Source organism: Actinia tenebrosa, unplaced genomic scaffold, assembly GCF_029948245.1.
Source record: "Actinia tenebrosa isolate PJP-AT-01 unplaced genomic scaffold, QUT_ActTen_1.0 PGA_scaffold14__42_contigs__length_11649687, whole genome shotgun sequence".
Taxonomy (NCBI): domain Eukaryota; kingdom Metazoa; phylum Cnidaria; class Anthozoa; order Actiniaria; family Actiniidae; genus Actinia; species Actinia tenebrosa.
The window spans coordinates 835,046-863,045 of NW_028292574.1; the positions used below are offsets into that span (position 1 = coordinate 835,046).

At 37.2% G+C, this 28,000-nt stretch overlaps 3 protein-coding genes across 4 annotated transcripts; 1 reads left to right on the plus strand and 2 right to left on the minus strand.

The window, feature by feature from the left end:
- LOC116298777 (coatomer subunit beta') lies at window positions 1-27,997 on the minus strand. Of its 2 annotated transcripts, none has more exons than XM_089029821.1 (28): window positions 27,884-27,997; window positions 27,654-27,674; window positions 26,765-26,918; window positions 26,452-26,501; window positions 26,319-26,363; window positions 25,575-25,656; window positions 25,078-25,226; window positions 24,463-24,516; window positions 23,782-23,874; window positions 22,823-22,922; window positions 22,055-22,197; window positions 21,307-21,406; window positions 20,611-20,710; window positions 20,333-20,443; window positions 18,630-18,715; window positions 17,725-17,831; window positions 16,873-17,089; window positions 16,405-16,462; window positions 15,689-15,836; window positions 14,949-15,055; window positions 14,385-14,448; window positions 5,989-6,203; window positions 5,665-5,757; window positions 4,749-4,929; window positions 4,164-4,235; window positions 3,121-3,351; window positions 2,563-2,619; window positions 1-489 (listed from the first exon to the last, which is right to left on the minus strand). In XM_089029821.1, the coding sequence occupies exons 1-28, from the start codon at window positions 27,884-27,886 to the stop codon at window positions 430-432; spliced, it is 2,901 nt and encodes a 966-aa protein (XP_088885947.1). In that variant the 5' UTR covers window positions 27,887-27,997; the 3' UTR covers window positions 1-429. The 2 variants fall into 2 exon arrangements, with proteins under 2 accessions (XP_088885947.1, XP_088885946.1); XM_089029820.1 differs by having other exon boundaries at window positions 2,563-2,649.
- On the plus strand, window positions 6,564-9,036 carry LOC148911132 (uncharacterized). The gene is made up of 2 exons (XM_089029766.1): window positions 6,564-7,049; window positions 7,373-9,036. The coding sequence occupies exons 1-2, from the start codon at window positions 6,835-6,837 to the stop codon at window positions 7,788-7,790; spliced, it is 633 nt and encodes a 210-aa protein (XP_088885892.1). The 5' UTR covers window positions 6,564-6,834; the 3' UTR covers window positions 7,791-9,036.
- LOC148911133 (uncharacterized) lies at window positions 9,644-11,980 on the minus strand. The gene is made up of 2 exons (XM_089029765.1): window positions 11,363-11,980; window positions 9,644-10,952 (listed from the first exon to the last, which is right to left on the minus strand). Exons 1-2 carry the CDS (start codon window positions 11,690-11,692, stop codon window positions 9,645-9,647), a joined length of 1,638 nt encoding a protein of 545 aa, XP_088885891.1. The 5' UTR covers window positions 11,693-11,980; the 3' UTR covers window position 9,644.
- Window positions 27,998-28,000: the final 3 nt, after the last annotated feature.

The following is a 28,000-nucleotide window of genomic DNA, read 5'->3' on the forward strand; positions in this document are numbered from 1 at the left end:
TTATCAAAAAAGCGTATACCACTCTATATTTATTAGTATTTCTTTGTATTTAATATACATTTAACATACATAAGGACTAGTTTTAAAACGCTTTTTAGACCTGTATTATATAATTTTTGAATTACTTCCAATTAGCTGTCGTTTATTTTGTTTTGATCATTCATATACTGTATGTAGCTAACGGGGTTTTGGGAGAGAAAAAAATCAAACTGGCATTTCTGAAGGTATTTGATGACAATTTGACAAAACGAACATAAATGGCTCACAAATGTTTTCTGTTCATCAAAGTGTGCTTGTATACCGGAAGTTCTTTTCCCTCTTTAAAGAAATCTGATTTTTATTTTGTACGTCACTACACTAAAAGGCCTAAAGTGATTCTTAGAGTAAACTGATTAATATCCCAAAGAACTGTAATATCGATAAATTCATCTAATCATCTAGGAGATCATCGTCGTCCATTAAGTCATCGTCATCAAAATTGAAATCATCCTGTAATAAATAAACATCGATTCAATATATGAAGACAATAATGTGCAAACACTGGGTGGTTTTATCATTGGCCCGTGAAAAAACTACACTTATTTCAATAAAGTTAGTCCCCTAAAAAGCTATAAAGCTGAGGCCAACAAGGATTATGGGTAGATTCATTTTACACGTTCAACCGCTTGATAACTGTTCATGGACATTTTTTACCGGTTACAGTCACACCTTTTTTGAGCATCATCGAGCTCCAGTTTGTATCAAAAAAACTTCGTATATATATGCTTTTTTGATATGAAAAGTATCCCATGAAGCTCAGTGATCTCAGCTTTCTAGATTTTTGGTGACTAACTTTATTGAAATAAGTGTATACGTATAATACATAGTAGTATACTAGAGTGATTTTAACTTATCCGTGGAAGAACAGTCAACGCAATGGTAGGCACAAATTCCATTGTTTTATATTACTTTACTTTGACTGTTAGTCACTATTTATACATTTTTCACAGGCCAAGTAAAATCAATGTATATCGTACTATTTCGCCATACATCAATAGTGAATCAATTGAAATTCATCAAGGGTGTAAAAGCATCAAGTCATTTGGGGTTAATGTACCGAGATGACGTGACGTGACGTGACACAAGTACAAAAAGTCAGAATAACACAATCCAAGATTTTCTACCAAGCCTTTAAGGTGCCTGGACCCCCTCACGCTTGACCGCTACCTTCCACTTTTGGAACGCTGGTGCATAAACGTGTTTTATCCGATTGCAAATCTTTTTTGCACATAAGTCACATAAAGATTGAATTAATGTTTGATGCAGTTTTTAATGAGATCGGACGTCATAACACGTGGTTATGATGAAATATTTGTTTTCGTTTAGAAAATAATTTTAGCTTTGCAGAGCGTTCAACACTAAAATGCTTTGTACCACATAATTATATACTGGATGCCTCCATTTGTAGGGATTTTTGAAAAAATCTATCTAGCTAATTATGAGATATTTGAGATTCTTTAAATAGAGTGCATAATCTACTTCAAAACTAAACAGTGGATTTCATACGACCGAAATTAATATTTCAGAGCTATATATTCACAAAAGTCATTGCTCATTTAGTTTTACTCTGTATCTAGTTTTAAAAGTAACATTTTGAAGGTAATCGACTTATGCGATTTTGTGAAAACGTATAGTGCAGAAGACGGGGTAAACATTTGATACGCACTTTTCATCGCACTTTTCTAGTCAATCTTACAAGATCTTTCATCATTCTAAAATTCGCTGATCATTTCTCTCAAAACTACGTCAGGATACAAATTAGAACTTAAACTAATATTACACAAAATAGCAAGACTATTGAACTCATTTAAAGCGGTCTAAAGCGAACGAGAAATACAGAAAACATTGATCGTTTCCCAACGATTTGATGCTCTGGGAATTCTATTGTTTGCTAATGACCATAACACCGAATTCTTTCGCACCATGCACGGTCTGATCTCGCTTGACCGCTTTCCGATTTACTCCCGAAGCATGGTAATACACAGTTTTTTTTATTAAAACGTGGGACGTTTGTCACAACTGACAAAAAAGATTTGCAATCGGATAAAACACGTTTATGCACCAGCGTTCCAAAAGTGGAAGGTAGCGGTCAAGCGTGAGGGGGTCCAGCCACCTTAATGACAATATCTTTCTTTGATACCTTTGTCGTCTACACTCTAATTTTAATAGGCCTTTACTGGGATGAATAAACCGGATGCATCGTGGTCTAGCTTCGGTACAAACAACACCATATAAGCCATGATGAACAAAAGATGTTTGTACAGAAACTACAGTGTAGATCATAATGCACCATGTTTTCTATCTCAGAAAAGGTCCATGTTCTATCCTCTTGGAATGCATAGCCTCCTATGTTGCGTGACAGACCCTAAGGACGACTGCGCATGTGGCTAGGCGAAGTAAGGCTGTCTGTGTTCAAACTCGCAAGAGATATTAGAATTGAAGTCCTAGGGCATGATGTGGGATGGTCCCTAAAAGGGGGGCAGGAGGAGTAAATAGCAAGTAATAATACAATAAAATACTCACATCGTCAAATTGGTTGTCGCCTGCTGCGTCTTCGAAATCGAGATCGTCGTCGTCATCCTGTAACATAACGTACATCAGGAGTTTGAGCTGTTTGTATAAAAACAAACATTTAACTAGATAAATAAGAATGGAAGGAAGACAGAAACAAGAGATACAAGTATAAGGGTTATTATATTACAGAGGTTAAAAACACTGAAGATTTAAGTATTGACGATTTAAGTATTTACGTATTACAATATCAACAGGGTTATATTATAATTTAGGTTATTATTACAGAGGTTAACAACACTGAAGATTTAAGTATTGACGATTTAAGTATTTACGTATTACAATATCAACAGGGCTATATTATAATTTAGGTTATTATTACAGAGGTTAACAACACTGAAGATTTAAGGAATACGTAGTTCAATACTAATAAACTTTCGTAACACTGCGTAAGCTAGAAAGTTCCATAAAATCCACAGCACCTCTCACCACAGTTTCTCCTCTTAGTCCCCCCCCCGTCCTTCCCTAAGCAACTGGGACTGACCAACAAATCATAACAGCTTCAACTACCTTATCATCAGTAGGCAATGGTTTATTTGTACTTGAAGGTAGATTTACTTCATTGGACGATGATGGCGAGGGTGGCTCTGGCGCAGGCTCTGCCACTAAAGGTGCGGCCTGGGGTGGTGGCGCAGGCCTAGGTTGTGTTGGTTCAGGTGGAACACTGAATATAGGAGGTTGTGTATCAACGTTATTCATCTCTTCCTCCAGGTCTGCAATCCTCAAGCCATCTGCTGCTGACTGGTAATGTGAAGAAACAATTAAATGAGCTTTTCTCAATCCAGAAAACACATATCAATAGCGCAGCGCGCTGATCCTAAAAATAGCTTAAAGATTCAGACAAACATTGCATTCTGTTTAGCCGCTACGAGGATTGTACGAACCGATTTTATTATTTTTACTTAAAGTTACAATAAGAACCCATGTAAACTAACATCACCTGCGATCGGCTGTGAAAATTATCTGCTGAAAGTAAACTTGTAAGCTTGTTTGTCCGAATTTCGCCTTTGTTTTCGTTTTTATGACGTCACGGCTGCGCTGCGCTGCTGCCCCTATTGCATTGGGGTTTGCTTTTTGGAGGAGTGGGATAGCATGGTATGGTAGTTGTCCCACTATGAACTTCTCATTAATAATTCATTTGTTCTTGAATCTCGTGAGACTAAAAAAGTGAATAGTGTTTTGATCAGTGTCTTGATCCGTCTTTGATCAAGTATCAAGGTGCGTGCACGTGACTACAATGCAAAGTCGCCATTGGTCATTGACCTCATGAGTTATTTATTAGTTTGAGAAGTCCCAGTTAAAACCAGGGGGCTGCATGTTCTCAAAACATCTAAAGAATCCTAATGATAGAAAATCTAAGGACGGCCAAGGTAAGTCCTTTGCATATGGCGACTTGGAATCGGCTAAGAAGGGCCTATTCTATTATAATATGCTTCACCTTCCAAATTCCAATAGACCGTTTTCTCAAGGTTGCGTGTGGAAATGCCACTGCTAAATCCTATTGATTTATTTAATTATTATTTACAGCTGTGTTTATTATTTATAACACTTACAACAAGTGCGTCAAAAGTTCCATTCTCCTGAGCAGCCTTAATCTCCTGGAAAACATCTCTTTCGCAATTATTCTGAAATAAAATAGAGTGTGAAAGTTACACAAGTCTCCATAAGTATATTATACAAAAGAACGTACAGCTATATATTCGTATAATTGTCTGCAGCCTGCTGTTACTTTAAAACAATAACTTTGTTTATATAGGATAACAGCAGACACTAATTCAACTGTTAAACTCGTGGTCCTCTTTTAACTTTTAATTAGGGGCGGGACCGCCATCAACTCGGTCTTACGAGACACATATTTTACGTCCGCTTTCTACAGGGTTATATAGTGAAGACAGATGGGCCTGTAAGTCCTTGTCCGAGAAGACTTGAAGATCTAACCATTTGCAGATGTTATTACAAAGGCAGCACCTTCTCAGTTATTTTAAGACTCTGAGTGTTGGTCCAGCCAAGGCTTGAACCACTACGTCTTGCAACAGACCGACGCTCTTACAAACTGAGCTAACCGGGTGGCGGGTACTTTCCAAGCGTGGCTCAGGAGTGCTCAGTCCTGAATACCAGTACAATGATCTTCTACTAACCGGTACGTTTTTGTATTGCATAGCAGGCTTAAGGCTCATCCTCTCCTGTTTCAAGAACTTCTCTGCCATGACTGCTTCTTGGAACTCGGGAAACAGATTTTCATACTCTGATGGATCAGCTAGAGACTCAGCCGCTTTCTTGTTGACTTTCTCGAGGTCTTCTTTCCATAATTTCACAATTCTACACAAAAAGATGGACGATAAGTTAAATATGAGGGCCAAGACAGTATTAATCATAGTCGGATGTTAGTGATAAACATAACTACATACAGTGTATAAGGTGGAATGTGAAAATATATGCAATTTGGCAGTATGTACTGTCGATACATGTCTTGCATGATCAATGTTTTTTTTCCTATTTCTTGAAATCTATTTTTGTGTCCAAGAATAAGTTTTGACATCACCTGAACTTAACCTGCATTTTGCTCAATAATGTAAGGGCTTGTATCATCTCCCTGCCTAGTCTCCCCCACAGCCGCTTTCAGTGTCGTCACGCAACGCTTTCTCCCCTGAGTAGCTACTCAGGGGAGAAAGCGTTGCGTGACGACACTGAAAGCGGCTGTGGGGGAGACTACTCCCTGCCCTGACCCTTAGTGCAACAGCCAAGTCTGTATTGCACAAACGTTACCGACAATGGCACACAAGTAGAAGTAACAAGTTAAATAATATTGGTGTGAATACGTGGGCAATACTAATGTTTAGGGTGATATCTAGTGAAGATTTAGGCATGTCTCTGCCTATAGGCCTTTTGTTCAACCCCAATACCAATGTGTGCCTGTTTATAAGTGAATACATGTGCAATACTAATGTTGAGGATGATGTCTAATGATGTTTGAACCATGTTTCTGGATGGGCCCTTTCTTCAACCCCAATATGTGCCTTATACATCCACGGGATGTATCCACGTGATACTTACCGGGACACGTGACTGGGTGCGTAGGTCCTGGCCATGAAGGCAGCTTCTGGATACCGATCAGTGCTGCACAATAAATCCAGGCATTCTTCCACCCTGCGAAAAACAATCAATATTTATAACAGCTAACAAACAAAGCACTAAAAGCTTTTATAAAGAAAAATTAGAGAAGAGGATGAAGAGAGAGGTAGAAGTAGGCATAGGGGAAGGGGAAAATAAAGGACAAAAAAAAAAAAAAAAAAAGAAATCCAAAGGCTCTGCATAAGGTATTACACCTTGTACTGAGTAAAGAAGTATTCAAAATATACACGATAGGAGGTCACTAACCGTCCAAGAACGAAGTAAGCCAGGAACGCCACATTATTCTTTCCTTTCTTTGCTGCTGTGATGGCGAGTCTTGAGATCATATCTGCATCCCCAGATGATGTGGCAAGCAATAACAAACCCCCAAAGTCCTGTGCATGGTGCAGGCACTCTTGTGCTAACTGGATCTGGCATTTTGATATAGCTAATTCTGCTAACTGCTTCCATTTTCGTTCGCTCTGTAATGGGTTACAAAGAATGAAGTTAAGAGTTGCATGGACGGCTGCAGGTGGCCAGGGTAGCCATGGCACAGAATGGCCGGTCACATACGGGACTTTTTCATTGTCAAAGCGCCAAATTCAAACTGCTGTTCATCCAGGTGTAGCGCACTTAATGAGGCAATTATAAAGCAAATCTACTAAAATCCGCCAACCTCAACAAAAAAATCTAAAATTTCACTGTTAAAGAGTTTTATTTTTCCTTGTGCACATAGTGCATCCGAAAGATAAGAAAATTGTCTTTCATTTGCACCCTTTAAAATGAAGTTTAATTTTGGTTTTAAAGGACAACTGACCCTCCAAAATGACCCATTTTTAAGAGGAACTACATCATTTGAGAAGTCCAAAAATCCAGTTTTTAAAGGGGATAGAGCATCCATTTTTCTAAAACAATTTTTTGAAAACATCGCATATATCGCTCTGGTGGCCGCCATCTTGCGCTTTTATCGCGGGCTCAGAAAAATAGCGTAATGACGTCACAACGTCACAAGAGTTCAAGCTTCCAGTTGTTTGCCTGACTTCTTCCTCAGTTTCTTATACGTTTTACTCAATATTTTGCGAAAAAATACAACTTGGTCATCAAATTAAAGGCATGTCAGAATCTAATTCTTCTTCCGAAGGCTCGGACAGCTCGGGAGACGATTTCGCTCAAGAATTTTTCGGAATGGACGACGAATTTGGTTTACGGCCATATCAGTTTGAACCAGAAATAGAAATCTCCTCAGATGAAGAGTTCAGAGAAGGATCTGACAGTGACATTATTGAAGACGATGAACAAGAGAACAATCGACTTACAAATTCAGATTGGTAAGTCGTACTTCTGTCTTATCACAAAACTGAACTACATATCCATTTTATATAAAATCGTATCTTGCCACTCGTGTTCTTGCAATATGTTCTTTAGATATTGGTATGCATGAATCCAGTTTGCGACCAAAAGCAATACCAACTTTCACAATTTTAATTAAAAACATGTTTAAAAACATCGCTTGATAGTCAATAAGTTATATACTGCAGGATATAGATACAGGGATATAGTTGTGTCACAAGTTGTGTATGTATATTCTCACTTGGGACAATCGTTGATAATGTTCAAAGATACTAAGAATTGTTTTATTTCTGTTAAATAGGTGTACCTGTGGTAGCTGCCAAATTATGGATTCAATATCTGAATGCATTTGTTGCCAAGAAATCGAAAAAGTGGTTGCAACATGCCAGTCTGTTGTTGAAGATGGAGATGCTGATGAACCACCACCATGCATTACTCAACATCCTGGATTCTTACCTGTTTGTGCCAATAAGTATGTTCTTCGAACCGCATGGGCTCAGTACAAACAGCAGTACAGTAATGCGTATGAAGGCCCAGAGCACAAGCAGTACAGACACATTGCATATAGGCAACTAGCAAGATGGTGCTGGGGAGTTCTTGGAAAGGAAGTTCGGGTTGTTCTGCCCTCTTGTGCTGTCATGTGCATCAGAGCACACTTCCCTCCCCCTGGACTAGAGGAGGACTTTGAATTTGAAGGTTTTCACTATGCAGATGATTAGCTTGGCCTAAAGTTACATGGAGTTATTATATACATTTTATTTATTCCTTACTTCATTTCATATACACAGAGTGGATTTTTTTCTATCAGGATTTCTGAATTGATAAATTGAAAAGGAAAACATGGAAAGGCTGAGACCAAAATGTATAAGATTAGTCATGAATTTATTTTTAGATGAAGTACATATAGAAAGTTGTTTATATAAATGTTTTCTAGGTTTTGCATATTTTATTATTTAAAAACAACTACACCTAGACAAAATATCCAGCTGAATAGAGAACCTAGTGTACAAAGCACTAGTGGACAAAATCATGAGCTAACCAAGCAAATTTTGCAGTTATACTAGACATGGATAACCAATATTTCCTGGGCACCAATTTGTCTGAAAACAAGGCTAGTCAGTATTGTTTATAAAGAATTTGCCTTGAAGTAGCATGCTATAATGGATTCAAAAATTGTGCTAAATGAAAAAAATATTCTCTTGGTGATAGAATCCCACCCCATCTTAGAATCTCGGTACTGACTAGTCTCATTGTCAGACAAATTGGCACTAGGAAATCTTGGCATCCAGGCTTGTCAGCCATTTATGGCTCATATATTTTTTTTCCAGGCAAATAGGCCCTTTGCAGCTCAGTAATCATGTGCTGATTAATTCACTGAGAGCAAATGAATGAACATCTTGATTCCCATGAGTGAAAGCGAAAGTCACTATTCAGCTGGAATTTTTTCTATACTACATTCATACTGGGAGAGACCCCATATATAATGGAGTGTAGATAGTTAAAGAAAAGACCTCTTTTAAGATTTCATTTAAAAGTCAATCGTTTCCTAAGTGGTAATGATATTTTAATAAAATTTCCATCTGAACATCTAAAAACTGCAAACTTATCTACCACTTTAATCAGGTCCCCTTCACATTAATTACATATTTTGTTTATAGCAGTTTTACTTGGGTCTGTCATGTACCTTCCCATTTGTAGAAGCATTGTAATTATTACCAGTAATGAACACAACTGTTCAAAGATGAGGGGGATTGGGACGACAGGCTTACTTGACAGTTCTTTCAAAACAGCTATTCACTAGAGTACAATCACTAAAAGAGTGCCAATGATGCTTTGCATTATTTTCTACTAAATAGTGTTAATTAAAAATAGGGAATGGTTAGAATTAGCATCACTTAACACTACACATTTTAGTGTTTTTAGTCTCTACTACATTCCATTTAAATTAATTACCTAGAAAATCTTGACCGGTGTCGTTCAATCAATTCCTGTTTGTCTGGGGCAGGAACACTAGCAATGTTTCTTGGTAATTCAACCTCTTCAATTGGGTCAACCCCTGCAGCCTCCATGCCACCCTCACAAATTTCAAGTACTTTCAGTTGTAGCTCAGGGAGGAAAGCATAGCTTTTTCTTTGTAAGACTGGCTTAACAACCCAGCGCTTGTGCATCTTAGGGAAGCACTTGCGATAACGAGCTTCTCCACTCCTTGGGCCTTTTTGAACAATTGCTTGAATTCTAGCTGTATTGAAATTGTTGTCAATGGCAGCAAGTTGAGTACGAGCAACCATTCCCTTGTAAGAGAAGTGCTCTCTTTTTGAGCAATACTTCAGCATCATCGAATGATAAACTTCAAGCCCTCCTGTGTGACAAAAGTCGGTCAATCTTGCCAAGTCATTAAGTAACTTTGGTTGAAGGACAACCTCTTCTAGGGCCACATGAGCTGGTGACCCCGGCTTGATCCAGTGTGTGGTGCGCACTTGTCTGCGGGTTAGGGGAGGATGGGCACACTTTTTGAATACCTCTGCATCCTTCCAGGAATGCTTGTTCACACAATGGTGAACAACAGATTTCCACTACTCTCTCAAAAGTTGTACATCCCCATTACATGTAGCAGCACACCACCAAAGATGGTTTGAAATGGATTGTATCCAGGGTGCCAGCTCTTGGTTTTTCTTCAATTTTGCTTTCTTGTTCAGCTTTTTTACAATTGACTTGGAAAGATGCCACACATCATACTGGTGTTTGATGTGGCTAAAATCTTTTGCCATAGTGCTGGTGATGGATGTGTGTCTGTCAGTTGTGATACATTTTATACTGACCGTGTCTTCTAAAGTGTTCAAACACCTTAGAAACCCCTCTTTCTCCATAGCATTGGAGCTGGTTACTTCAGAGACTTGAACAATGCTGAAGGTGGCAATTTTCCCTGTGCTTGTCTCCATCATAGTATATGTGCCATATTTAGCACTATGGCCAGGACTGTCACTTCGGCCATCACCATTGAGATTTACTATGTCCTTATTTGACAGCTCTTCAATTACAGCAGCCTCCTCTCTCTTCCAAGCATCATCAACAACAGGAAATAGGTAACGTTCCTGATGTCTGTAAAAGACCCTCTCACTCAGAAATTTTAGGCCAAGACAGGATGCAAAGTTTTGAAGTCTGGTAAAAGTATTACCAGTAAATAATATTGATGAGGAAATCAACAAGTTCCCAATAGCTAAGCGATTTAACATTGGCTGTGAGTACCATGTCAAAGCATGATGTTTCATACATATAGTTGTCACAATAAGTAGGCTGCCTTGACATACAAAGTTGACATCAGCGACAGGTGCTCCACAGCTTCTACAAAACTTGAATAACTGCTGCAAACAAGAGTTAAATACCAAATATTTAGGTTCTTTGATATGGTTTTCAAGAGTTTTATTGCAGTCTTTGTTTTCTGGCTCTAATTCACTGTCCGCTGTTGAAACTGTCTCTTGCGATGAAACAATGAAACCATGATCATCGTCACTTAGTGGGAGTCCCTCTTCCTCTGAAAACAAAGACTTTTCTGACTTTTGTGGAGACACTGTTGGCATTGACTTTACTGGTGAGGGGTGATAGCTAGTACTGTAGCTGTGGTCGTGGAAGCTCACACTGAGTATTTCATCTCTACTGATGTTTGGTGAAGGGGAGGGATTGTAAACTGTTGTTGTGTCGGCATCTTTATAGTATCCAGGCTCTGTCTGAGTTGATACAGTGGATGTTACAACATATCTACAACCAAGGCAACACTGAACACCAATCTCCTTACAAAGTGGTTCAGGAGAGAACTCTGGTGTTTCCATACTTGGTGGATCTTCACACGAGGGATTTATTGTGGCACATAGCTGCTCCACATTCTTTGAAAATACAAAAATAAACAATGTTTTCAACAATACTATAAACCATTCTTCGAGGCCTACTTTACCTTAAATAATACAAAATAAACATATTAACCAACAATGCTATAAATTATTCTTCCGTGGTCATTTATCCAAGCAAATTTGGAATATTACGGCAACATTGTTATGGTTTACGAATAGATATCAAATGTAAACTAAACACGTGCAAATAACCATTTTGAAAATTTCAAGTATCGATCAAATATTACTAGCTATACTTATGATTTTAAGCAACATTTCATCTATGAAAGCATAAATAGCTAATGATTGATGACTCGCTTCGGTATGCATTAATAAGTCTTTTTCATGAGTGATTATTTCGAAAAACAATGTAAACTATGTTATGTATAAATGACATGTTATCTCACCTCTTCGTTTTGTTTGCGTTTGAGCCGGTTCTCTGATGTAGCTCTTCTTTTAGCTGGCTTGCAAAAATTGAATACTGACGGAACAGCATCGCTCTTTAATCTCCTCTTCCTTTTTATCCCGGTTAACTGCTCCATCAGATCCACTTCAAAGCATGAATCCTCGAAGTGATCGCTGCAAACGTAGCAGTTCTTCAAAGGCGGCAGGTTCTCTCTCTTTATCCGCGCTATCCATGCCTTCTGAAGAGCTATTTTGTTAGGAATTTTGTGGTAGCTAACAGACTCAGTTTTGGAAGAATGGTTGGTGCATTCTGGCACACAACAATGGACCATCTGGATTAAGAAACTTACTCTAACTTAGACTATTAAAAGATCGACTAGCACTCGAAATATACAAACTCAACAAGTTTGGAATGCAAGCTTCACGTTGTGACGTCACGGCATTAATGCGGTAATTTATTGCGGGCTCAAATATGGCGCTCTTCTATTGCTATTTTTCGCGAATTGATTATTTCTTTTCGGCGACATAGAAGCTGTATCAGAGTTCAAAGTTGAATTTATGTGATCTATGTACGTTGTAGTTTTATATGAAAAACGGCAATTTTTGGGGTCAGTTGTCCTTTAACACCCGAAATTAAACCCAAACATAGCTGAATTTGGGGTTTAAAATGTATGTACTGTAATATTCACGGCTGTTTTTTAGGATTCTGTTCGAAGTTTTTTAATTTGCACATGGTGCAAACCAAAGATACTAGTGTGCTTAACATTTTGCACCCTTTGCATTTATGTTTTTACCTTATTATGAGTACCGAAATCCATGTAAAAGTATTGGTGAGCCTCTCTCTCCCCCTAAGCGCGCCAAATTTAAAACACCTGGATCACTCAAGGACAAAGGCCTTTCGTCGGCACCGTATTCTGTTAGCGAGACGAAGCCAGCCTTTTGTTTTAGTTGTCAAGTAAAACAACAAACAACTCATCGTGATCATTCATTGAATCTTTTACTCGAAGTCGAACTCAAGTCGCTTGAGTTTGATTCATAACTTTAGTTGCCATAAGTAAAACAACAAACAACTTATCGTGATCATTCATTGAATCTTTTACTCGAAGTCGAACTCAAGTCGCTTGAGTTTGATTCATAACTTTAGTTGCTAAGTAAAACAACAAACAACTTATCGTGATCATTCATTGAATCTTTTACTCGAAATCGAACCAAAGTCGCTTGAGTTTGATTCACAACTTTAGTTGTCAAGTTAAACAACAAACAACTCATCGTGATCATTCATTGAATCTTTTACTCGAAATCGAACCAAGTCGCTTGAGTTTGATTCATAACTTTAGTTGTCAAGTTAAACAACAAACAACTTATCGTGATCATTCATTGAATCTTTTACTCGAAATCGAACCAAGTAGCTTGAGTTTGATTCATAACTTTAGTTGTCAAGTTAAACAACAAACAACTCATTGTGATCATTCATTGAATCTTTTACTCGAAGTCGAACCAAAGTCGCTTGAGTTTGATTCACAACTTTAGTTGTCAAGTTAAACAACAAACAACTCATCGTGATCATTCATTGAATCTTTTACTCGAAATCGAACCAAAGTCGCTTGAGTTTGATTCATAACTTTAGTTGTCAAGTTAAACAACAAACAACTTATCGTGATCATTCATTGAATCTTTTACTCGAAGTCGAACCAAGTCGCTTGAGTTTGATTCATAACTTTAGTTGTCAAGTTAAACAACAAACAACTCATCGTGATCATTCATTGAATCTTTTACTCGAAATCGAACCAAAGTCGCTTGAGTTTGATTCACAACTTTAGTTGTCAAGTTAAACAACAAACAACTCATTGTGATCATTCATTGAATCTTTTACTCGAAGTCGAACCAAGTCGCTTGAGTTTGATTCATAACTTTAGTTGCTAAGTAAAAAAACACACAATTCATCGTGATCATTCATTGAATCTTTTCCTTTTTTTGTAGCTCGTAATCTTTCTTTACTGTAACAAAAAAAATTTTGTTTCTAAATAGTTTGTATGTGTCTTAAAATACTGGTAGAATACTGCCAAGGGCATTTGATATTTTTCTCTTATTCTCTCTCTTTTTCATTACACACACCGAACGCATAATTTATTAGTAGAATTAAACACCGGGGTATGAAAACTAATCGTCCAGAAAGACAATAGAAGTGACATGTCAAGACCAGCTCTCTCAAATGGCGGGAAACCAAGTAAGAGCGAGCAAATCAGCAGTGTTTTGAAGTCATTATAAAGGCAGCGCATTAATTAGTAAGCCGGCTTAGAAAAAAATGGGAGCTGGAAGTACATGTCCGGGAGAACAATAGCCATTCTGTGCCATGTACATAGCAGTATGGAGAAGTATGCAGGAGATGATCTTTATTACTCAGTCCAACATAAAACGGGTTATCAAGAACGAAACTAAAGCCCCGTTTACACTAGCGATTTTTGCGGCGATTTTTTTGCGTTTTTGTCCATAATAAATAATGGTAAAGAATTTACTTGTAAAGTTTTTTTCAGGATACCAAGATTTTCCTAGACGAACGTCTCTTTTGAAGGATGAGACAAAGATTTCATATTTCCGAAAATTGCCACAAAAATTGCAGCAAAAATCGCCAGTGTAAACGGGGCTTAAGAGATGGCTTAGTACGCTTAGCCCGAGTAATACAGCGGCGGATCCAGGGGGGTTCGAAGGGTTCCACGGAACCCCCCTTGAAGGTTTGATCTTTTAGGTAATAGAAATGTCTTATATAGATTTTGCTTAAAAGTATCCACAAGGATAATGTTGAACACGAAATGATAAATATTTGCTGTTATAATGTTTAATTTACCTTTAAGTTCCGTTACTAGATAGTAAATTAGGTGATTAGAGCCAATTTTTTTGTCAAACATCGACTAAACAAAAGAGAATTATACACAGTTTAAGAAACGGAACCCCCCTTTGAAAAATCCTGGATCCGCCACTGTAATAAGTTGAGCCTAAATGTCCACAGTATTGACCACGACTTACCTCAGATTCAACAGCGATCTCGTAAGCAGTCCTCAGTTCACCAAGATGAACAGCCAACTCGAATCTGAAATCAAATATAAAAGGTTTGTAAGTACGTACTTACGGGGTTTGTACTGCCAAAAGCCCAGGGCGTAGAACTTGGTTGTTGTGTTTCACTAATGAACCTTTTTCACCGGCAGCCATGCTAGTTTGAACAATAGATTACACCACACATGGCCTCGCATTCAAGTGCTTGGGAATGAATTGATGTGGGTGAAATACAGGTTATCATTGGCATGAGAATAAAACGTGACCGCTGTGAGATCAAGGTCCATGGCTGGAAGACTTTTGGAGCGAATGGCTTATCGAGTCTTTGTCAAATAGTTGATTCACTGCAAAAATTGCTAAGTATTTTTTCAAGTTTTTCAAAACCCATTCAATTTTTCCTCACAACAAATCGCGATACCAGAATAGAATTAGACCTAGCCGGTTTTTCATATGGAGGAATCTTGTGTTGTATCAAAAAAACGCTGACCAAAAATCCTGCATCTTGCAAAATATTACATAATAAGCTTTTAAAAGTACCTGTGTTCTGGATCACATGATACCGCCAATGCCTGCTGCTTGAATCCTTGCTTTTCAAGGAAATGAGCAACACGATTTCTTTGGTCTCTTGGGATTGTAGGCAAGACCTAACGAAAATAAAGATAGCATAGAAATATGAGTCAGCTCATTGAAATAGGAACAGTCGTAGGAGCAGGCGTAGCTCTGCCTTTGGGGCTGGAGGTCCCTGGTTCGATACTCACGGTCTCCACGTCTTTTTTCAAAGCTTCAGCTTTGTATACTCTTAAAACGGTGAGCTGGCACGTTCATGTTTTTAACGAGCGATAGCTCCTATATGATACGTGTTTAAATAAACTATTGTCTATTGCTTATCGATGGAGAGAAGGGGTAAAGTGTTCACCATCTGCTTCCTGGAATACCAGCCTCGTTAGATAATATAAAATAAAATAAATAACTTTATTTTAAGTGTCGATGTATTTAGTTTATACAATTAATTGGAACACTGAAATGAAACTGAAATGAAGAAATAATCAAAGTAGCATAAAGTGTTTTAAGAATAGTTACATAAAGGAGAAGAGATAACTAGCTAAAAATTAGTGTGAGCTGCGTCGGTGTTTCTAATGAAACAGTAATGATAAAAGGGTAAATTATACACCGTGAAAAGATGAAAAAACTTACTGACGTTTCGGACGCTAGTCCTTCGTCGGAGTAAAAGAGCAAAAGGAGAGGAAAGAAGAGATGAGATTACTTCATGTGCTCACCTGTTTTGCTGTGTCAAAGTCTTCTCTCATTACAGCTGTCTGATACTCAAGGACAGATAGTAAGAGAGAGTAACTAACAACAGTCATGTCTTTATCTGCTAGATACAATTTACTGTCTTTAGGAATATATCCAAGCAGGTACATTGGCCTGAAGAAAAGAAAATCAGAGATTGAATGTAAACATTAAGATCTCCATGCACTTGCATCACATCACTACTGATATGGGTTCATCAATCTTATCAGCATAGCAGGCATCCCAGCCACTTTTTAGACGAATTTGACAGGAAATATAGGCTATGCAAGTTCTAAATATAGGAAAATATAGGATTTTTTCCCAAAAATATATGCACTTTATAGAAGCTAAGATAGCTTTTCGGTGGCATAACCAGGGATCGGGAGGGTGCACAGGCAATGATTTGCAGAACTAAAAAGCCATTAAAAAAAAACAGAACCTAAAAAATTAATTAATTAATTAAAAAAAGGGGGGGGGGGCATTTTATTTCCTTCGCCAAATATGCTAAACAGTGTAAAATATAAATGTATCAATCAGCAGTCGTCCTATTTATAGGAAATATAGGAGGTTTTCTTAAAATATAGGCTCTTTGTAGGATCCTATACAAATTATAGGAAATATAGGATATACAGGAGGTCTGGGATGCCTGCCATAGTTAAGCTTTCTGTCTGAAAACTCTACAGAATAATGAACAATTTCTTACCGGTCAAGATGCGCAATAGTCACAATTTCTCCACCAACATAGTAGTTAAGCCTGTTGACTGTAACAATCACAGATAAAATGTGTGGTTAGAAAGGATAAAATCATTCTGTGAAGGAAAAACTGTGCAGCCAATCAGAAAACTGCAAAACAGAACTGATCATCAAAAAGTAAAACAATTGAAGAAAATAATAATAATAAAGATCTGTTAGACAGATAAATCCTTTTCAGGAAAAGCAATTATATCTTAGTATTTCAGAATAATAACAGCAATGTCTTTGCAATGGTCCAAAAGGCATTCCTGTTACCTTTTTGAAATACTACGATACTGTAGAAGTTTATTGTGTCCCAATACTCTATTCCTCGTCTTCCCACACCGGTCCCACTGCACTTGCAGTACACAAAAAATTGATCATTCTCATTTGACTAAGCCAAAATTACACCAATTCAAGTATGGAAAACCTCTCCTACCTGAGTTAGTGTAGATAAAGCAGTCTCCAACCCAGACACCAGTCTTGACAACTTCTTCTATTTCTCCTTGCACATCAAAAGCATCTTCAATACCATCCTCGGTGATATCTTCGCGTGTTTCTAAGGCTTTAGCTACATTATCGGCATTGTACTTTAGTATGAAGAAAGATTCTTCTGTGCTTATACAACACAATTCTCCACTGTCTGACCAGAAAATCTGTCAACAAATAAAAAAATACTGTGATTTCTGAATACCACTAGAGCAGTTTCCCCCATGGACTTCAGGGGAACCTTAAGAGGGGAAGGGGAATATTCAGCTTGGAGGTTGAATGGAAGGACATGGTATCTTGAGGGGATATTAAGCACAGAGGCTAAATGGAGGAACTTGGTATCTTGAGGGAATATTAAGCACAGAGGCTGAATGGAGGAACTTGGTAGCTTGAGGGAATATTAAGCACAGAGGCTGAATGGAGGAACTTGGTAGCTTGAGGGAATATTAAGCACAGAGGCTGAATGGAGGAACTTGGTATCTTGAGGGAATATTAAGCACAGAGGCTGAATGGAGGAACATGGTATCTTGAGGGAATATTAGGCATAGAGGCTGAATGGAGGAACATGGTATCTTGAGGGAATATTAAGCACAGAGCCTGAATGGAGGAACATGGTATCTTGAGGGAATATTAAGCACAGAGGCTGAATGGAGGAACATGGTATCTTGAGGGAATATTAAGCACAGAGGCTGAATGGAGGAACATGGTATCTTGAGGGAATATTAAGCACAGAGGCTGAATGGAGGAACATGGTATCTTGAGGGAATATTAAGCACAGAGGCTGAGTTTTTAAATAACTTACATTTTTAGGATGGATCTCAATTCTTCTCAACATTTCATTATTCTCCCAGTCGTAGAATGACAATCCTCCAGCAGATCTTACACCAAGTAAGTATCCACCAAAAATACCTACAAAAAAACAGTTAATTGTAGACAGAATTACATTGTTAATGTCCTTATGATTAATAGATAAAGGTTATCAGTCGGCTAAGCATCTAATACGGCTGAGTATTTTTACAAGTAACGGAATGACAAGTGATGAGTAAAAATGACGAGTGAAAATGCAAAGCCGTATCAGATGCTTATCCTACTGGTAAGTTGTTTATCATTTAATTCTTCAAAAAAAAACTCAAACTCTCTCTAAACCTTATCGTACCCAGCGCAAGCAGATGAGAAGCGCTGATACGGCCTCGTATCAGGCATGTTCTTTTTCTATTATGCATGTTCTTTGCAGAATTAAATGGTAAATAGATGTACAATACATACTGTACAGACAACATGTGTAGTGATAGGCAAACACATTGGAAGAGCAAGTTGACACCTTCCTTTGGGTCATCAGAAACCAGAGCTTAAGTTAACGTCGGTCACTTGCAGGCCAAGATAACTGGCCAAATTACTTTTAGTTTGGTTATATAGTACTTCATTTCTGGCTTAATGTTACTAGTCAAAATGACCAGCAAGGCAAACTGTTTTAATAGACAAGTTTCAATTCTGGTCAGACAATGTCTGATGACTGGCCATTGTTTTAAGCCCTCAAAGACTGCAGAGTTAAGAGCGTTAGCCCCAATTTCACGATTTTCAGGGGTTAGGCATTCCCTTGCACCTAACATATTAGCCCCCAACTCAGAATTATGCTACATGTACACAGTCCCTGATTGTATAACAATAACAGTATGAGTAATATTGCAGCTGTGGTATTGTATTTACCTTCTGCACCATACTCTGGTTTGAATGATCTCTTTTCTTTAAAATTCTTGAAAATCTTAATTTTGTTGCCATCTCTGATACCATATCTATAGAAATAATAAGAAAGACAATGAATATTAAAAAGCAGCACATATATTTTTTTCTATTCCAATCCCAAGATGTTTCTAAATGGAGGCCGATGCATGGCTATGGTGGATTTTGACTGTGAATAAAACAAGCAAAGGGAGAAGTGAGAGGTGTGAGAGGGAGGGGTCATGAAAACATGGCCAGCAGAAAGAGAGAGCTACACTGTAGCTATATACAGTACTACAACCTATTAATGGTCTATTACAGATCCTGTGCTCTGATTGGTTGAGCTACTAGTGGTTTGTTGGTGACAGACCACTAGTAGCAGAAAGTGCCAATTTTGAAAACCAAAACAATAAATTATTTCAACCTAATTCCAAGTTGTTTGTATCCATTTATTTGCCTGATTAGTACAGCACATGTAAGTTTGTGCTAACAATTAGACCTTTCACCATCAAGGTCCAAGAGTCAAATTACGATAGTTTTGCCTATTGTATGTATAAGTTTTGCCTACTGAAGTTCGCCTACGTATCAAATGCATAGTGAAACCTATCTATGAAGGGTAAGACAATAAATATACTGTCAAAAAGGGAAAAATAATAGTTCTTGTGTAAGGAAAGAAAGTTTTATATGAATGTCAAGACAAAGTAAGAGAAACATTGAAACCTTTAGGACATGGACAAGTAACTGCTGTGAGACAACAAGAGTGTTAGGACTAGGAGTGGAGTGTTAGTCAAGGACTCTGCCAAACTACACTGAAAAAGAGTCAATTTATCAGTTAGACGACATAAGAGAAGAAGAGAGAAAATATAAAGAACGATTAACAAGCGAAAGAGTGGCACGAGGTGAAGCCGAGCGACACTCTAGCTCGTTAAGAGTTCTTTATATTTTCTCAAGTGCGTCTATTTCGCCATGGGCGAGTGCTTTTTTGTCGTCTAACTGATTTATAATATGACCAAAAATCTACCGTGCGACCCATGGGCAAATAGTTCATAGGCATTTCAGCCAATCAGAGCGTGCGTTATATCACCCATCTCGCTTGTGCGCACGCTATTGACGCCATCGGGTTTGAAAATTTAGAGAAAAAAGGCGAGCGTCCGTTGAGATCAGCGTGCGCAAGCGTGCAGCCCATGGGGAAATAGTTCATTGGTTTTTGGCCAATCAGAGTGCGCGTAATAATCTAGTTATATTATAAAGCCCATTTGGCCTTCTACACCTCAAGAGTTATTGACTCGTAGACCATGAGGGGGAAAGGTCTAATTCTTAAACAGATGTAGTGAATATAAAAACTCAGATATAAATTTTTATTAAATTCTAATAATAATAATTTAATAATTTTATTAACTTATATTGCGCGCTATCCATATAAATGATCTAACGCGCATTACAATATAATTACAAAAACATAACTAATAAAATATATACAGTAAACTATATAAAGCTAATAAATCATAAATAGCTCTAAAAATATCTAAGTATTTCAAATGCAATATATTTCAAATGCAATATATGTGTATATATATATATATATGTTTATGTATAAAACTAATAAAATTTGAAATTCAATTTAAAATTCATTCTCAGGAGATGAAATTGGAAAGTAATGAAGTTACAGTACATATAACTGTGTTACTTACTCAGAGGAGTCTGAAGCCCAAACAAATTCTTGTGCAGAGCCAAAACTCTTGTTTCTTAAAGCCATAGCTGTGTATATAATGTACTCTCCATCTCCACAAACAACTACGAACCTGAAAAAGATATTAAATATAGCGATTTCATTGATTAATAAATAAAATTAATAGTACTTCTGATCCAAAAATAAGCTTCTACTCTGAACTCATCAAATGATGGCCAAACATAATCCCATGCAAAGACAATACTACTTGTAACCACTTCAATACTGTATGAACATTACCTTCCGTTTGGGTTATGCGAAATAGTCTGTGGGAATATCTCACAAGATCCCATGTCCTTGATAGATAAAGACAGACGCTCCCCGTCCTTGATATCATCATCTGGGGGAAAATGATACAATTAGAATAGTCCAGACAAAAAAAACTTGTCATTGCTAATCACCACTCAAGTACAGCAGTGGCACAGCTCAAAGGGGTCGAACTGAAAGCATGTGAAGGCACCTCTGGGGCAGCCACTACACAGTCCATGTGTGATCCCAGAGCACAGCTCTTACCAGTTGAATTAGTTAGGACTAATAATTAAGAGGAGGGAGAAAAAAACCGAAAAGCCAGAAAAACCTACAGAGTCAGAAAGAGACAGCCATAAAATATACATGTAATATCAAACAAAAAACCGAAATGAAAAATATAATAATGGAGTGAATGAATGAATGAAATAATGGAATGAATGATTACTAAATGAAAAAGTGAATGCGTTGAGAAAATGAAGAAAAAAATGAGCGCGTGAGTAAGCCACTACTACTACTACTACTACTACTAGGGTTTATTTAAAAAGACGGTGACACTTTATAGTAGTAAAAAAAACTCTGATAACTACATGGCCCTCTAATTAGTAAAACAAAAAAAAATAAACGAAAATGAATGGATAAGATTAAAGAATAGGAACAATGAAAAAAGCCTGTGACGTGAAACCTCACCTGTTAGATTCTTGAGATTTGCTTGTTGGATTTCACTGTGTTTGGCAAATATGATCTTGCCATTAGTGTCCATGGACATGGCTGGCTCTTCACGCCCAAGCTAGAGAAAAAAACAAAAACAAAGAAAAAGATTATACTAATTATACACTGAACCCGGGGGTGGGGGGTGGGGGGGTGTACTCCCCTATATTTGCTATACGGGTATGTGCCGCCAAACAGGGTATGGTTTTCAGCGATTTTACTCTGGAACAGGGTATATAAATCGTGCTCACTCTGGGACAGGGTACAGTATATGAAATCACACCCTCTCCTCTCTGGAACAGGGTATCTATTTTCACAATATAGGAACTGGGTATGATTTTCAGCGACCTCGCTCTGGAACAGGGTATGAATTTCAGCGATTTTACTCTGGAACAGGGTCAGGGTTCAGAGGGCTCAGCAGCACATCCCTACCCTAAACAGGCAAGAGTACCCCCCCCCCTCCCCCCACCTGGGACACTGAATTGAAATATGGCTGTAGACCTATTTCAATAACTATTGTTCTGGACTTAATAGCATCTCATACATGTGAAAACGCTTTTAACATGATCATGACACTAGTCCATTGATAACATAGTCATTCAAATTAGTCGCCACTACAGTATTTCGATTCGGTGTATTACAGTATGCTGACCAAAACCACAGGATGTCAACAAACAATAAGCAGACTGAGATAGTAATATCAAGACAGACTGATGCTAAAACTTACCTTGATAAGCATACTACCCTCGTCATAACCCAGGGCAACATTATTGGAACCTTTCATCATGGCTATGGCCCATACTCTCTCCAGGCCATAGTTTAATGTGCTTTCTAAACGATAGGTATTGGCATGCCACACACGCACAGTACCTGTACAGTAACAACACACATGGGGTAGAAGTCAGTCATATGTCAATAAGATATGTTTAACCCTGGTTAAATTAGCCAGTGCATGTGGGACTGTTTTAGGAGATGAAATAGATGCCATTTTGGAAATACTGTATGTCCCCTAAAATAATCCTACAATGCACTTTGATCCCAACTGAACCCAGTATTTCTAGACTTCAGAATCGCTAATAAAATAATAATTATTAGATATTACTATTGAAGACTTTATTTAATGAGGGTGATACGTGACAGTAATTTTTTTAACTGATTAACTTGTGGCCCTTGAGGGTTTTTTTTTTTAGCACGGGCACTGAAGATGGTCGTCACCAGCGTCTTCTACAAGGTTATATAGTGAAGACAGACAGGCCTTTGGTTTTAAGTCCTTGTCCAAGAAGACTTGAAGGTCTAACCATTTGCAGATATAATTACAAAGGCAGCACCTTCTCCTCAGTTATTTTAAGGCCCTGAGTGTTGGCCCGGCCGAGGCTTGAACTACGACCTCCCGCACAACAGACCGATGCTCTTACCTACTGAGCTAACTGAGATAACCATTTAAATATAATGGTATTATGATAGAAGAAGAAAACATGTAACACTGAATACTCACCATCTTCTGAGCCAGTTAGGATGATGGGGAGCTCAGGATGGAAGCCAACACAGGAGATATTCTGTGCATGACCTTCCAGTGTTTGTACACATGTCTTGTTCTGTAGAATTAAACAAAACAAAATCTTATCATTCTCCAAAATGTTATAATACTGTGTAAATATGTCATTCTTACAATGCTAACCAAACAAAATTTAGAATAAAAACAAAGCCTTCCAACTTGAACTACAGTACATGTAATTAGATGAAAGCATAAAAGCTGATATATAAATACAGGATATTGCTTACTATCAATCACGTAACTTTTTGGAGTTGACTGGGGGGCAAACAAGCGATTGACTGGGGGGCAACTAGCGGATGCTAAGTCAAAACATATCAAAATAAGTCCTCAAACTATTGTATTTGACTTTTTTCACGACATCAAACCAGAAACAAGAGATCAAAACAACCTCCAGGATTCTACAGGCCATCAAAAAAGAGCTATTACTGGTAGTGACGTCTATTGATAGCAACCTATACATGACATCTTCTTGCACATACACATAACGGCCCATTTATCTGTTATGAAACTACTGACTGGCTGTTGTCAAAAAGATACTAATTCTTCTCTTTCCTGAGTGGCTCGACTTATGACTTGTTGTCATGATAACTTTAAATGTCCCTCTGTTATCACACCCATATAGTGTACATAGAGGTTACATGTAGTTACTGGCAGGGGGGTCCACAAAGGGAAAAACTGAGCCCAAGGTCTTAAATACAGTACATATAATTATGGATCGATTCCGTAGGTTGAGGTACATTTTCAAAGCAGAGAGCAGTTTCCCTATCCAGACCAATAACTTTAGGATGGTAATAATAACTTAGTATTTATGTTTTTCTCTACTACTTTTCTACTTCTTTTTATTAGATTTCATGATTTGTTGTTTAGCAATTCCATACAGTACGTGTTGTTTTGCATACCTGATAATCCCAAATTTTAACAAGCCTGTCATCAGCACCTGAGATCAAGTATGGCTTCTCTCCACCATGAAAGTAGTCCACAGTATTGACACCCTGTTAAGTAAATATCAAGCACTCAGTTACACAGTACAATAATGCATCAAAAATAAATATTAAATTTGAGTTGAAAAATTAAATTTCAAAACCGGTCAAAAAATTGTACGTTTGGGGGTATACACCGGACTGAGCTATACAAACAAATATGTGTACAGTGCTGTATGCCTAGTCTTGCAAATTTGGATCCGGTTCCATGTAAATTGAATGTATTCTTTAGATAATTAAAAAGAAGGTTCCATGTAAACGGTATATACATGTACAGCTCATTTTTTTTTTGTACATTGCATCATCTTACATCATGTTTTCGAAAGGAGCTATATATTTAATGATTTATCAAGATGAATACTTCTTATTGGCCAAGATACATGTATGAGATCTGAAGGCATGTCTAAATGCATCATGACAATATTACTGAATAAGTTTTTTTGCAGGTGAAAACAGTTTATGACATTCCAATTTTCTGAAATGAACATGCTGAGTTTTGTGATAGCTGACGATACAATATCATGCTATAACTATGATGTGTGCAATCATTATGCTTTATACATTACGGTATACAGCACAGAGTGTCTTCAATCTGCTCACCTTTTCATGGCCCTCAAGAGTGAAGTTAGGTGTTGGAGAACCAAGCTGCCATACCTAAAACATGTATAAAGTACATTTAAAAACCTACACATAAATTAATATTCTGCACTGACAATTTCCTAAACAGTGAGGAATGGAGGAAGTTTTCCAAGAAATAAGCCAAGGAAAACCTGAAAAAGAACTTACAGTGAGTTTTATACAATAATCAAGATATTCGGATGAGATTAATAAATTGGTACAAGTGTTACTTGAAATAAGGGGTAATAGTTATTAACATTATTTTTCTAAATTACTGACAATGTTTTCCTCGGTTGTTACTTAATTTATGTCTTGACGCAAATATCTTTAATGGAATAGGTATTTACTAATATAGAATGAATTTTTTTTACTCAAATACATGTACACTGTATACTGAACTTTAATAATAAACTGTCTAGCATTCAAAATTGTACAGATACTGTATATTATATCATTCTAAAAACAGTATACAGTATAATTCAAGTGTAGCTTTCAGAACTGGGCTCAAAGTTATCAAAGAATATACAGTTGTACGCACTGTACTGTACTATCAGATTTTGTGCTATAAAAGCCAAGTATTTCAATTCACACTGTTACCTTGATAGTTCTATCGAGGGAAGCACTTGCAAACTGGTTATTATCCTTAGGGTTAATGACTATATGCATGACGTAATGAGTATGGCCCTCAAATACTTGAGTGCATTGCCATTTCTTGTCCCAGTCCCACAGCTTGATGAGCATATCATCTGGAGAAACAAAAACAGGGTTGAAGCATCATAAAGCACTGTGTTGTACTATAAACAGCATTCAAACTTTTTCCCGCTTGTACAGATGGGATATGTGCCCTCGGTAGGAACCCACCCATATTCACAAACAGATTCCGTGCGCTGGGTCCATGCACGACACATGCAGTTGACCCTGAAAAACTTCTGGCCTGTTCTATACATATCACATTAAGCATACTGCTTCTCTAGTATGTTAAATGCACAGGCAATTTCCTTTCTAATCTATCATCCTCCATTCCTCTTTTATTCAGTATTATTTAAAAAGTAAAACGTGTTAAGATATGCATTTTGATATATAGGTGCACCTACCACTACTGGTCAAGGTGTAGGGCTGTGTAGGATGAACAGCAATGCATCTCAAGTAATCTGAATGTGCTTCAAAACCATGGACCTAAAGAAGCAAATGAAATACAAATCAGTATTCAGTATCACACTTCATGATAATCATTCACATGAAACTGAGCTTAATACTTTTCCAATTTTCTGAAGGAAGCTTTCTGATTTTCTGATTCTACAGAATACAGTAAGTCTGTAATAAGTCTGAAGAAAAAGAAATTCCTGGCATGTGCTGTGTGTAGTTATAAAGCATGCTGGGGTTGGCAGAACATGAGGGAAGTGTTAGGAGAAGCATGGCACGTAGCGGAGTGCTGCTTGATACTTCCTGAGTGTTCTGTTGATCCCCAAGTGCTTTATAACTCCACTGTATAGCAGAGACAGCAAGTGTTTTACTTTTTTTATAAACTACAAATTATAATAACCTTTATTTTCAGTAGGAATAAAGCAACTGAAGTGTGTGCACTTGCTGCATACTCTCATAAAGCACACGCTCCCAACCAATCAGAACGTGCGATTTATAAGTTATTTTATAATGAGCTCTAAAGCATGTTTTGGTCAGCGACTCTTAAGTGCTGTTACTGCATTTTATTTTATTTTTTAGCAAGTATTACATATTTTATAAACTAAAGAAATATCACAACTGACTAACGCATTGAATTTTACTAAGCCCTGAAACAACTACAATAGGAGTATATGCGCTGAAAGACGAAGATTTACCTTCTCAAGTGTGTTATAGTTGAAAACCCTTAGCATCATGTCATCCTGTGTGGGCAAAAAACACAGTTTAGCATGAAGTTTGTAATAAACTTGGGATAAAAAAAGCCCAAACATCTTTATTCAGGATACTTACTGAACCAGTCAGAACCCAGTTTTTCCTGGGAACAAACCTGGATACTCTCACTGCAATGAGATTAAATGAAATAAGGATTTTTAAATGTGTGAAAATAAAAAGACCTATGAGCTTACTATTGCAATATTACTGTTGTTCTACTCTACTGTAACAAGGAACACTCAAGTTTATTTTTTTATTTTTTTTATTTGTGATTTTTATTTTTTATTTTTTCATCATTTCATCTCCTTGGATAGAGTTGGATAGAGTTGAAGGTGGTTAATACAGTAGGTGGTGTATCATAGCCATCTACTCCTCTAAGCTCCTACAGTACCTGGCAAGTCAGTGACTTCAAACGTCTTGATAAGAGTTTGTGATTCAAAGTTCCATATATGGACATTTCCATTGTATAAACTAGCCAGCATCCATGGTTCTGTAGGGTGAAGATCTACAGACTTGACTCGGTCTGAACGAGCAGAGAGTTTACGCTAGAATGAAATAATCATATTAAAATTTGGAACTCACCGAAAAAATTATATATTGATATATAATAGAACTTCACATGTATAAGCATGATAATCTCTGTATTAATGGTATTAATATAGTTAAAAATATAATGGAATTGTTTGTCAAGTTGTTTTTCTTTAATCTCCAAGCTTTTCCCCTAAAAAAATCCAGTTTTTCAATATATATTCTTTATTCAGTTTTATGCAACAATATATGTACTGCAGTTATTGTAGCATATAATATTTTAGGGTTGAATATAGAGTTTCTCATGCTGTGAGTGGTTGAGCAACGAGTGATCATGAGATAGAGTGTAGGCATTTAACCCGTGAAATACAAATACTAGTCAACATGTAATAGTCAAATAGACACAAAAGAAAATGGAATTAGGGTCTACTAATGTGTACTATTAGTAAAATATCTATTTCACAGGTTTAATGATTTCAATGAGGTTTGTCAAAGTTTGCCAAAGTGGAAGTAATATGAATTTTTTTTTTTAATCCTAAATCTCGTCTATTCACCGCCGCCTCAGTGAATATTGTGAGTATTTACCTCAACTACAACCTAGTAAATATTTACCAATATTCACTGAAGCTACAGTGAAGAGACGTGGTAAATATATTCAATATATCAAGACTAGGGGAAGATAAAAAAATCGATGTATTACAGTCAGGGTCCATGAATTCAATATAAAATACTGAGTCAGGATGTAAACATACCTTGATATCAAGTCGAAGAGGCTGTTAAAAAAGCAAAAAGAGAAAAGAACAAAATAAGAAAATAAGAATTTCTAGCCAAGTAGAATCAGCATAGGATATATGCCGGTGACACGTCTCCATTAACAGAAAAATATATCACAAATATCAACTATAAATGAAGATATATCTATTAATTGTATAAAGTAAAGATATATTATAGGAATAAAAGTATGTGTTTTGATAATATTTACCATTTTGAAGCCAAAAAAGATGATCAAAGATGAGAATGTTCAAGGTTTATCCCGTCAATATGGCCGACGTGGCATAACCTACCTCGAGCTGATGGTTACGGGTATGTCTGCTGACTA

Excerpts from the sequence above, each read along its gene's own strand:
- LOC116298777 (XM_089029820.1), bottom strand. Across the intron at positions 21,407-22,054 it reads AGGGTAGTATGCTTATCAAG|CTTGGGCGTGAAGAGCCAGC; the intron begins GTAAGTTTTAGC and ends TTTTTTCTCTAG. Across the intron at positions 14,449-14,948 it reads TCATGTGATCCAGAACACAG|ATTCGAGTTGGCTGTTCATC; the intron begins GTACTTTTAAAA and ends ATTTGATTTCAG.
- LOC148911132 (XM_089029766.1), top strand. The coding sequence starts at position 6,835 with ATGTCAGAATCTAATTCTTCTTCCGAAGGCTCGGACAGCTCGGGAGAC. Across the intron at positions 7,050-7,372 it reads CGACTTACAAATTCAGATTG|GTGTACCTGTGGTAGCTGCC; the intron begins GTAAGTCGTACT and ends TCTGTTAAATAG.
- LOC148911133 (XM_089029765.1), bottom strand. The coding sequence starts at position 11,692 with ATGGTCCATTGTTGTGTGCCAGAATGCACCAACCATTCTTCCAAAACT. Across the intron at positions 10,953-11,362 it reads AACGCAAACAAAACGAAGAG|AATGTGGAGCAGCTATGTGC; the intron begins GTGAGATAACAT and ends GTATTTTCAAAG.